This window comes from Vipera berus (genome assembly GCF_964194415.1).
Source record: "Vipera berus genome assembly, chromosome: Z".
NCBI lineage: Eukaryota > Metazoa > Chordata > Lepidosauria > Squamata > Viperidae > Vipera > Vipera berus.
In genome coordinates, this window is record NC_138205.1 from 131,652,135 (window position 1) to 131,664,477 (window position 12,343).

The window sequence follows — 12,343 nt, forward strand, 5'->3', positions numbered from 1 at the left end:
AGAGGAAGATAGGAAGGAAGGGAATGGGAGAGGAAGATAGGAAGGAAGAAGGGAATGGGAGAGAGGAAGATAGGAAGGAAGAAGGGGGAATGGGAGGAAGATAGGAAGAAGGGAACGGGAGAGAGGAAGATAGGAAGGGAAAGGGAGGGAGAAGAAGATAGGAAGGAAGGAGGGAATGGGAGGAGAGAAAGGAAAAGGGAGGAAAAAGGGAAGGAAGGCAGGAAAAGGGGAGGGAGGGAGAAAAGGGAAGAAGGCCGGCAGAAGGGAAGGCATAGAAGGAAAAAGGCAGGAAAACGGGAGGGTGGGGGTGAGAAGGGGAGGGAGGGAGGAAAAGAGGGAGGGCGGAAGACAGGAAGGAGGGAAGGAGAAGAGGGAAGAAGGAAGGAAAGGCAGGGAGGGAGAAGGGAAGGTGGGGAGACCTAGAGGGAAGAAAGGGAGGAGAAGAGGGAAGAGGAAGAAGGGAGCGGGAGGAAGTCAGGGAAGGAAGACGGGAGGGGAGGCGGGGGAAGGAAGGGAAAAGAAGGAAAGAGGGGAAGGAAGGGAGAAACTGAACTTTGGGGACCACATGGAGACAGGCCTCCTGTTGCCGGGGCAACAGCAGAGCAGGCCTTCCCGATTGGCTCTTTCCCAAATGCTGCTGTTGGCTGTTCCCTCCTCCTCCTCCCTCCTCATTATTCTTATTCCTCCTCTCCTCCTCCTCCTCTTTCTCCTCCATCTCTTCTTCCTCCTCATTATTATTGTTATTTCTCCTCCTCCTCCTCCATCTCTTCTTCCTCCTCATTATTGTTATTTCTCTTCTTCCTCCTCCATTTTCTCCTCCATCTCTTCTTCCTCCTCCTCATTATTATTATTTCTCTTCCTCCTCATCCTCCTCCATTTTCTCCTCCATCTCTTCTTCCTCCTCATTATTATTGTTATTTCTCCTCCTCCTCCTCCTCCTCCATTTTCTCCTCCATCTCTTCTTCCTCCTCATTATTGTTATTTCTCTTCCTCCTCCTCCTCCATTTTCTCCTCCTCCTCCTCCTCTCTTCTTCCTCATTATTGTTATTTCTCCTCCTCCTCTTTCTCCATCTCTTCTTCCTCCTCATTGTTATTTCTCTTCTTCCTCCTCCTCTTTCTCCTCCATCTCTTCTTCCTCCTCATTATTATTGTTATTTCTCCTCCTCCATCTCTTCTTCCTCCTCATTATTGTTATTTCTCTTCTTCCTCCTCCATTTTCTCCTCCATCTCTTCTTCCTCCTCATTATTATTGTTATTTCTCTTCTCTTCCTCCTCCTCCTCTTTCTCCTCCATCTCTTCTTCCTCCTCATTATTATTGTTATTTCTCCTCCTCCTCCTCCTCCTTCCATCTCTTCTTCCTCCTCATTATTGTTATTTCTCTTCCTCCTCATCCTCCTCCATTTTCTCCTCCATCTCTTCTTCCTCCTCATTATTATTGTTATTTCTCCTCCTCCTCCTCCTCCTCCATCTCTTCTTCCTCCTCATTATTGTTATTTCTCTTCCTCCTCCTCCTCCTCCTCCTCCATTTTTCCTCCTCCTCCTCCTCTCTTCTTCCTCATTATTGTTATTTCTCCTCCTCCTCTTTCTCCATCTCTTCTTCCTCCTCATTGTTATTTCTCTTCTTCCTCCTCCATTTTCTCCTCCATCTCTTCTTCCTCCTCATTATTATTGTTATTTCTCCTCCTCCTCCATCTCTTCTTCCTTCCTCATTATTGTTATTTCTCTTCCTCCTCCTCCTCCATTTTCTCCTCCTCCTCCTCTCCTTCCTCATTATTGTTATTCTCCTCCTCCTCCTCCTCCTCTTTCTCCATCTCTTCTTCCTCCTCATTATTATTGTTATTTCTCCTCCTCTTTCTCCTCCATCTCTTCTTCCTCCTCATTATTGTTATTTCTCTTCCTCTTCCCTCCTCCTCCATTTTCTCCTCCATCTCTTCTTCCTCCTCCCTTCTTTTTCCTCCTCCTCCATCTTTTCCTCCTCCCTCATTATTATTATTCCTTCTCCTCCTCCTCTTCCTCCTTTTATCTCCTCCTGCTCCTCCTCCCGTCTTCTCCTCCTCCTTTCCTTCCCTCCCTCCTCCATCTCCATCGTTCTCCCTCCCTCCCTCCCTCCCTCTCCCTCTTGAGCATTAGTGACCGGATGGTGCCTGAGGCAGAACTAGAACTCGCCGTCTCCCGCTTTCTCGGTCCCGCAGTCGGAAATTCTACCCCCGACTCCTCCAAGGAACTGCTCAATTAAAATCCCCCTTGAGGGACTTTGCCTGCCGTCAAGCAGGCCCGTACTTAAGTCCTTGACTTGTCGTGTCTCGCTTAGTGTCTGTTCGACGTTGCGACGAGAGACCTGGCTCTCTCCGCGCACCTTTTTCAACCCTTAACAGCCGTCGTGGCATCCTCCGTGTTCGCGGGGATGAAAAGTCAAGACACTTGGCCACTGACTTCAGACTTAACGACCGTTGCAGCCTCTGGGTGCATGCGTGTGCGTGTGTTCACGTGATCCCCCTTTTGCAACGTGCCGACAAGCAGGAGTCCAGATTCCCTTAGCGACCGCGGTGACTCACTTTTAACGACCGTGGCAAGGAAGGGTAGGAAATGGAGCCAAGCTCGCTCAACCCGACGTCTTGCTTGGCGATGGAAATCGCGGGCTCAGTTCTGCTCGTGAGCCGAGGGCGGACTTTCGTATACGGCTAAGTCCTCGACCTAACGGCCACGAAACATAACGTCGCTGAGGAAGACATTTGTTTAAGGGAAATTTGGCCCCACTTGACGACTTTTCCCGTCACCGTCGTTAAGCGAATCGTTGGGTTGGTTAAGATAGCCGCCCCACTCATTAAGCGACTCCGACTTTGCTTGTTGGAAGGTCGCTGATGGGGAATCCGGTGACGCCGCGACGCCCGTCCCACAAATACAAGCCAGTGGCCAAGCGTCTGGATTTTGATCCCTGGGACCACGGGGAGGCCCCAACGTTGAATGGTCGTTAAATGAACTTTTTTTAAGTTGCGGACTACCTGCACTCATGGGAATATCTATTGAAAGTCTGTGTACGATATGCTGTACGCTAAATAAATACATTTTATTCTCCGTAAAAATAAAACGTCCTTTTTTAGGGGGGGGGAAATGTGCTTGTCTTGCGTTCGAATTCCGGACACCTCGATCCAATTTCAGGGTTTTGTGTTGTTTTTTTTTTCATTTCTCCGACGTGCTTTCCTTCCTTGCGATAACACATACAGGTAGTCCTCTGCTTTACGACCGCTGCAGAGCCCCAAGATTTCTGTCGCTAAGCAAAACATTCCTTAAGGTCCATTTTGCCCCATTCGACGAGCTTTTTTCCCATACGGCTCTTAACTAAATCCCCGCAGTTTTTAAAGCAAGCAACACGGTCGTTAAACAGATCAGGCTCCCCCACATTCACTCTGGGGCCAGAAGGTCAGCAAAGGGGGTCACGTCACCCAGGGGCACTGCGGCTGTCACAAGTACGAGTCAGCTGCCAAAGGTCTGGATTTTAATCTCCCTGCGACCGTCATAACTACGAGTCAGTTGCCACACCTCTGAAGTTAACTTAGGGGACTCCGGGACAGTGAGACCGTCGTAAATACGAGTCAGTTGCCAAACGGTTGGATTTTGATCACATGACCCCGGGACGCTGCGACCATGATAAATACGAGTTGGTTGCCCAGCGTCCGAATTTTGATCACCTGACCCGGGAATGCTGCGACCGTCATAAATACGAGTCAATTGCCAAGCCTCTGTTTTCTAAATCGCACGACCTGGGTCGTTGTCACCGTCGTAAATACGAGTCGGTTGCCAAGCATCCGAATTTTCAATCACGTGACCCTGGCACTGCGACCCCGTCATAAATACAAACCCAATTCCAAGCATCTGAATCTCAATCCCACAGTTGCAAGGGTCCCAAAACACTCTCCCTTTTTTTGTTGTTCCGTGCCGTGGTAACGTCGAGGACCACGTGCGTCGGAAGATGGGAGCTCCGTCAGGATGCCGGCGCGTGTGTCTTTTGTCTCCCCTTTTGACCCCTCGTTTTTCTTCTTTCTCTCGCCCAGGCACTGGAGATGTACAAGGACGATTGGAACAAAGTCTCCGAGCACGTCGGGAGTCGCACCCAGGACGAGTGCATCCTCCATTTCCTCCGGCTTCCCATCGAAGACCCTTACCTGGAGAACTCGGACGCCTCGCTGGGACCCTTGGCGTACCAGCCCATCCCCTTCAGCCAGTCCGGCAACCCGGTGATGAGCACCGTGGCCTTCCTCGCTTCGGTGGTGGACCCACGGGTGGCGTCGGCCGCAGCCAAAGCAGCATTAGGTACGATGTGTCACACACACACACACACACAAGCACACACCGTACGAGGTCCGTTGACTTTTCCACCTGGGCTCGTTGTGGTGATAAGAGCCGAAGTAGCTCCCCTTCGCCTTGCGGCATAGCAGAAGTCAAGAAGAAGTGAAGGTCGGTAGGACCGCGGGGATCCTGGGTGGGGGGTGTCTCTGAGCCGGGTGGTTTTCCTTGCAGACGTTTCGCGACCCAACTAGGGAACGTCATCCGTGCTAGAAGGAAGAGGAAGAAGAAGAGGAGGAGAAGGAAGGAAGGAAGGACTGTGGGGTCCTTCGTGGTCTCTGAGCTGGGTGGTTTCCTTGCAGACGTTTCATGACCCATCTAGGGAACATCACCAGGGCTAGAAGGAGGAGGAAGGAAAGATGGACTGTGGGGTCCTTCGTGGTGTCTGACTTGGGTGGTTTCCTTGCAGACGTTTCACCACCCAACTAGGGAATGTCATCAGTGCTAGAAGGAGAAGGAGGAAGAGGAATAAAAAGGGATGGATGGAAGGAAAGGAAACAAGGAACGAAGGACTGTGGGCTCCTTGGTGGTGTCTGAGCTGGGTGGTTTCCTTGCAGACGTTTCACGACCCAACTAGGGAACGTCATTGGTGCTAGGAGGAGGAGGGGGAAGAGGAAGAAGAGGAAGGAACGAAGGACTCTGGGGTCCTTCATAGTGTCTGAGCCGGGCTGTTTTCCTTGCAGACGTTTCACGACCCAACCAGGAAACGCAATTTCTAACGTCTCGCCTTTCTTGTCTGACTCCCTTTCCGACAGAGGAATTTTCCCGCGTCCGGGAGGAGGTCCCTCTGGAGCTGGTGGAGGCCCACATCAAGAAGGTCCAGGAAGCTGCCCGTATTTCGGGGAAAGTGGACCCCACTTACGGCCTGGAGAGTAGCTGCATCGCCGGAACGGCCCCCGACGAGCCGGAGAAAGCGGGTACGTTCCCCGGCGTCGATGGTCGACTGTGTCTTGAGTCGCTCGTCTCTGACTTAACGACCTTCGGTTTCGTCAACGTCCCAGCGGCACTGACCGTTAGTGGCTTCGTTTTTCCCCCCCCCATACTTAATGTCCGTGGCAGTGACTCGTGACCCTTGCTTACTCTTAACATTCCTCCGATCCCGTAATCGTAATTCACTTAAGAATCAATCAGGATGGGGGGGTGCGGTGGGGCTTTAAAAAAAAAACCGGGCACGACTCGCTGAATGGCAGCCTTACCAGGCCGGGGTGGGTGGGGGAGATTTTCCCGTAAGCCGAGGACCAGCTCCGATGCCAAAGGGACCGCTTGAGGCGGTTCCAAAAACGGCCCTTCTCGGATCGAAGACCAAATTTAAACTGGAGTTTTTTCCTTCGAGCCTGGCGCGCGCGCCTCCCCGAACGTCCGAACTCGCCGCGGCGGGTTCAGTTCGGACCGGGTCGCAACTTTTGCGGATGTTGTACGGCTATTTGGCTGCAGTCGCAAATATGACCGGCCGGGCCTTGCGCGAGGTTGAGAAATTGCGTCAAGAGGTTGACAACGTTGAGATGGGTTGATGGGACTGATTGGTGTTTGATTGATTGATTGATTGATTGATTGACGTCCTTCTTCTCCCAGCAGATGTATTTTTTAGGGTGGCCAGCCCTCCGCTTCCCATCCGTGCCCCATCCCCTTCCAGTTGAACTGGAGGTCTCTTCCAGACTTTGCCTCCTCCCAGAATGACAGAGTCGGGAGGGACCCTGGAGGTCATCCAGTCCAACCCCCTTCTCGAGCAGGAGACTCTGACAGAAACGTGAAATGACAGGGTTGGAAGGGACCCTGGAGGTCATCTAGTCCAGCCCCCTTCTCGAGTAGGAGACCCTGACAGAATCGCAGAAGGACAGAGGGTTGGAAGGGACCCTGGAGGTCATCTAGTCCAGCCCCCTAATCGAACAGGAGACCCTGACAGAATCGCGGAAGGACATGGTTGGAAGGGACCCTGGAGGTCATCTAGTCCAACCCCCTTCTCGAGGAGGAGACCCTGACAGAATCGCAGAAGGACAGGGTTGGAAGGGACCCCGGAGGACATCTAGTCCAGCCCCCTGTTCGAGCAGGAGACCTTCACAGAATCGCGGAATGACACGAGTGGAAGGGACCTCGGAGGTCATCTAGTCCAGCCCCCTGCTCGAGCAAAAGACCCTGACAGAATCGCGGAAGGACATGGTTGGAAGGGACCCTGGAGGTCATCTAGTCCAACCCCCTCGAGTAGGAGACCCTGACAGAATCATAGAAGGACAGGGTTGGAAGGGACCCTGGAGGTCATCTAGTCCAACCCCCTTCTCGAGTAGGAGACTCTGACAGAATCACGGAAGGACAGGGTTGGAAGGGACCTCGGAGGACGTCTAGTCCAGCCCCCTTCTCGAGCAGGAGACCCTGACAGAATCATAGAATGACAGGGTTGGAAGGGACCCTGGAGGTCATCCAGTCCAACCCCCTACTCGAGCAGGAGACCCTGACACAATCCTAGAATGACAGGGTTGGAAGGGACCCTGGAGGTCATCTAGTCCAGCCCCCTGCTGGAGGAGGAGACCTTTACAGAATCGCGGAATGACATGAGTGGAAGTTACCTCGGAGGTCATCTAGTCCAGCCCCCTACTCGAGGAGGAGACGCTAAGAGAATCCTAGAATGACAGCGTTGAAAGGGAGCCCGGAGGTCATCTAGTCCAGCCCCATTCTCGAGCAGGAGACCCTGACAGAATCGCAGAAGGACAGGGTTGGAAGGGACCCCGGAGGACATCTAGTCCAGCCCCCTGTTCGAGCAGGAGACCTTCACAGAATCGCGGAATGACATGGTTGGAAGGGACCCTGGAGGTCATCTAGTCCAACCCCCTTCTCGAGTAGGAGACCCTGACAGAATCATAGAATGGCAGGGTTGCAAGGGAACGTGGAGGTCATCTAGTCCAACCCCCTGCTCGAGCAGGAGACCCTGACAGAATCTCAGAAGGACAGGATTGGAAGGGACCTCGGAGGACATCTAGTCCAGCCCCCTGCTCGAGCAGGAGACCCTGACAGAATCACAGAAGGACAGGGTTGGAAGGGACCCTGGAGGTCATCTAGTCCAACCCCCTACTTGAGCAGGAGACCCTGACAGAAGGACAGGGTTGGAAGGCATCCTGGAGGCCATCTAGTCCAACCCCCTTCTCGAGTAGGAGACCCTGACAGAATCGTAGAATGACAGGGTTGGAAGGGAACGTGGAGGTCATCTAGTCCAGCCCCCTGTTCGAGCAGGAGACCTTTACAGAATCGTGGAATGACACGAGTGGAAGGGACCTCGGAGGTCATCTAGGCCAACCCCCTGCTCGAGCAGGGCAACCCGCCACCCGCAGCTCCTCCGTGCCCCACGTCTCCGGCACCTCGTCCTCTTGATCCGACCGACGACCCACAAGCGAGGCCTCTTAGTCTGGAAGCCGAGTGGGGCGCCCGGGCAGCTGTCGCACAGGTGGTGCGGGGCGTGGCTCAGCCACTAAGCCCTAAGCCCCGGTTGACACTTTATCCAGGTTGTGCGGATGACCGTTGCAGGGACGATCGCAGAAGGATCTGGAATGCCTGTGGGGGTAGGATGCAGTTAATTAGCTTAGCTTAATTATGCTTGGCGCCATGAGGAGTCCCAAGGCCCTCGAACCGCTCTCATCATTGGATTTCTTTTGATCGGGCTTTCGGATGGATGGATGGATGGATGATAGACAATGGATGGATAGATAGATACGATGGATAGATAGATATGATGGATAGATAGATATTGATAGAGAGATGATAGTGGATGGATAGATACAGTGGATGGATAGATTGACATTGATAGACGATGACAGAGCGATGACGGACGATAAATGAATAGATAGCTAGATAGATATTGATAGACGATAGAGAGATGACAGACAATAGAGAGATGAATAGATAGATATTGATAGACGATGATAGACGGATAGATAGATACAATGGATAGATATTGATAGAGAGATCATAGACAATGGATGGATAGATAGACATTGATAGACGATGACAGAGATGACAGACAATAGATAGATGAATAGATAGCTAGATAGACGATGATGGACGGATAGATACATACAATGGATAGATAGATATTGATAGAGAGATGATAGACGATGGATAGATAGATATTGATAGACGATGACAGAGATGACAGAATAGATAGATGAATAGATAGCTAGATAGATATTGATAGACGATGATGGACGGATAGATACATACAATGGATAGATAGATATTGATAGAGAGATGATAGACGATGGATGCATAGATCGATATTGATAGACGATGACAGAGAGATGACAGAATAGATAGATGAATAGATAGATAGATATTGATAGACGATGATAGACGGATAGATAGATAGATACAGAGGATGGATGGATAGATAGGTAGATAGAGAGGTGATAGAGAGGTGATGGATAGATAGATACAATGGATAGATAGATATTGACAGACGATGATAGAGAGATTTTATTTATTTTATTTATTTATTAATGGGATTTATATCCCGCCCTATCTCCCGAAGGACTCAGGGCGGCTAACAACAAAACATATAATAAGTACAGAAATTAAGATAAAAATAAAATTAAAATCATCTGTGCAATAAATTAAAATTAAAAATTAAAAATAGAGATGATAGACAATAGATGGATAGAGACAGATGATAGGTGATAGAGGTGATGGATAGATAGATACAATGGACGGATAGATAGATATTGATAGACGATGATAGATGACAGACAATAGATGGATGAATAGATAAATAGATATTGATAGGTGATAGACAACAGGTGCATAGATAGATACGATGGATAGATAGATACTTACATAGATACGTAGATAGGCAATAGATGGATAGATACATACAATGGATGGATAGAGAGAGGATAGACTATGTTAGAGAGATGATAAACGATGGATGGAGATAGATAGATAGATAGATAGATAGATAGATAGATAGATAGATAGATAGATAGATAGATAGATAGATAGATATCATTGATTTCTTTTGATCTGGCTTTCTGATTTTATCAGTAACTGAACTCGGCAAACAGACCTTTTTATTTTTCTGCTCCTGTATTCCCCACAACATCCACCCTGTGAGGTGGGTTGGGATGAGAAAAAAGAGGGACTGGCCCACACAACTGGCTTTCAGGCCTGAGGCGGGACTAGAACTCACCGTCTCCTGGCGATGGGCCCAAAGTCACCCAGTTGGCTTTCATGCCTAAGGTGGGACTAGAACTCACCATCTCTCTTTCCCTCCCTCCCTCTCTCTCTGTCTCTCTCCCACCCTCCCTCTCTCTCTCCCTCCCTCTCTGTCTATCTCTGTCTCTCTCCATCCCTCTCTGTTTTTTCTGTCTCTGTCTCTCCCTCCCTCCCTCTCTGTCTCTCTCCCTCCCTCCCTCTGTCTCCTTCCCTCTATCTCCCTCCGTCTTTCTCTGTCGTTCTCCCTCCCTCTCTGTCTCTCTCTCCTTCCATCTCTCTCTCTCTCTCTCTCTCTCACACACACACACACACACACACACACACTTAAAAGCTGCCGGTGCAATTTTCTGAAGTCTGTGGGTGAGACCAGAATCAGATTTAAGACCTGGTGATTAGTGGGTGGGATTGATGGCTTTGGGGGGGGGGGGAACAGATGAGCCAAGCTGTTTTGTCTGAACGAGACTTTAAAAAAAAGAAGAAAGAGAAAGGAAAGAGAGAGAGAGAGAGAGAGAAAAGGAAGAGAAAGGAAAGAAGAAAGAAAGCAGGCAGGAAAGACCAAGAAAGAAAAAGAAAAGAAAGAAAGAAAGAAAGAAAGCAGGAAGTAGAAAAGAAAAAAAAAGATGGAAGGAAGGAGAAAGGGAGAAAGGAAAGAAGAAAGAAAGCAGAAAGGAAAGGCGAAGGAAAAAACAGCAGGAAGGGGAGAAAAGAAGGAAGGAGAAAGCAAAGAAGAAAGGAAGGAAAGACGAAAGAAGAAAAAACAGCCGGAAATAGAAAAAAAAGAAGTAAGGAAGGAGAAAAAAGGAAGGAAGGGCAGGAAGGAGAGAGAAAGCAGAGAGCAGGAAGGAAAGACGAGAGATAGGGCAGGAAGTAGACAAGAAAGAAAAAGGAAGGAGAAAAGGAAGGAAAGGCAAGAAGGTAGGAGAAAGAGAAAAAGGATGGACAGAAAAGGAAAGAATAGAAAGAAAGTGAAGACGGAAGGAAAGAGAAAAAAGGAAAGAAAGCAGGCAGGAAAGGAAAGAGAAAGAGAGAAAAGAAATGTCTGCGATTGAGACATTTCTTATCTTTTGTCCCCTTTTATGACCTCTCTTCCCACCCTCCTTAAGCGAATCCTGAAGTCGTTAAGTGGATCTTGTTTCCTGCGGGTCAGAGGATCACAAAAGTGGGGGGGGGGAGGGAAATCAGGTGACACACACTCCTCTCTCCCCCCCAGGGGGGGCGTTGCAAAACCGTCACAAAATACGAGCGAGCTGCCGCGCGCCCGAAGCTGGATACCCCGACCACGGGGGGAATACCACGACGGTCGTTAAGAGGGGGACAAAACGGTCCTCGAGTCGGACGCTTTTTTTTTCCCCCGGCGCCGTTGTCGTTTCCGACGGTCGCTGGATGAGCTGTCGTAAGTCGCGGGTCCTTTTTGTGTACGATGGGACGCGAGGAATCCCCCGGGCACCTTCGGTGACGGAGCCCGTATCTTAGATCGTACTTCGGCCGTATCGTCGTTTCCGAACACCCGTGCGGCTTCCCGTCTAATAAGTCGCCGCTGTTCTACTTAATCAACGGGAGAGTTTTATATACCTAATTAACTGATTTTTACAGTGTGGAGCGGCAATTGCTTAGCCCTGTTTAGTCATCCAAGGCGGTCAGACGCCGGCCTGTAAATTATGGCGGGTTTTTTTTTTTTAAAAAACGCATAAAACACATTTAATTTGCATTAATCTCTACTTCCCCCACACACAAACACCTGGTTTTTTACAGTTGGGATTCTGCCTTTCAGACAGACATTTAAAGGGACAATAAAGATATTTTTCTATTCTATTTATTGCATTCCGTATTTTCCATTCTATATTCCATTCTATTCTATTGCATTCTATATTCTATTCTATTCTCTTCTAGTCTATATTCTATTCTATTCTATTCCATATTCTAGTCTATTCTGTATTCTGTTCTGTTGTATTCTATTCTATTCTATATTCTAATTCATTCTATTCTATTAAAACCTTCCATTCACTCTGTTGTTCTGTAAGGGTCTCCTGCTTGTACATGGGGTTGGACTAGATGACCTCTTGGTTCCCTTCCACCCTATTCTATTCTGTCCTTTTCTATTCTTTATTCTGTTCTATTCTATTCTATATTCTGCTTCATTCTATTCTATTAAAATATTCTATTAAAATCTTCCATTCAATCTGTTGTTTTGTAAGGAGCTCCTGCTTGTACATGGGGTTGGACTAGATGACCTCTTGGTTCCCTTCCAACCTATTTATTCTATTCCTTGTTCTGTTCTTTCTATTTATTCCTTATTCTGTTCTGTTCTATTCCTTGTTCTGTTCTGTTCTGTTCTATTCTATATTCTGCTTCATTCTATTCTATTAAAATATTCTATTAAAATCTTCCATTCAATCTGTTGTTTTGTAAGGACCTCCTGCTTGTACATGGGGTTGGACTAGATGACCTCTTGTCCAACCTATTCTATTCTATTCTATTCTATTCTATTCTATTCTATTCTATTCTATTCTATTCTATTCTATTCTATTCTATTCTATTCTATTCTATTCTATTCTATTCTATTCCTTGTTCTGTTCTTTCTATTCTATTCCTTATTCTGTTCTGTTCTGTTCTATTCCTTGTTCTGTTCTGTTCTATTCTATTCCTTGTTCTGTTCTATTCTATATTCTGCTTCATTCTATTCTATTAAAATATTCTATTAAAATCTTCCATTCAATCTGTTGTTTTGTAAGGACCTCCTGCTTGTACATGGGGTTGGACTAGATGACCTCTTGTCCAACCTATTCTATTCTATTCTATTCTATTC

The 12,343-nt window shown here is 48.3% G+C and overlaps 1 protein-coding gene across 2 annotated transcripts in view; it reads left to right on the forward strand.

Moving 5' to 3' along the window:
* The window catches only part of SMARCC1 (SWI/SNF related BAF chromatin remodeling complex subunit C1), an 84,192-nt gene that overhangs the window by 43,093 nt on the left and 28,756 nt on the right, over positions 1-12,343 (forward strand). For both annotated transcript variants that reach the window (XR_014028586.1, XM_081344882.1), the window contains exons 20-21: positions 4,053-4,311; positions 5,100-5,261. Coding sequence is in view for 1 of the 2 variants with exons in the window: in XM_081344882.1 (XP_081201008.1) it covers positions 4,053-4,311; positions 5,100-5,261 (421 nt within the window). In the remaining variant the exon portion in view is untranslated. The remainder of the gene's footprint in view (positions 1-4,052; positions 4,312-5,099; positions 5,262-12,343) is intronic.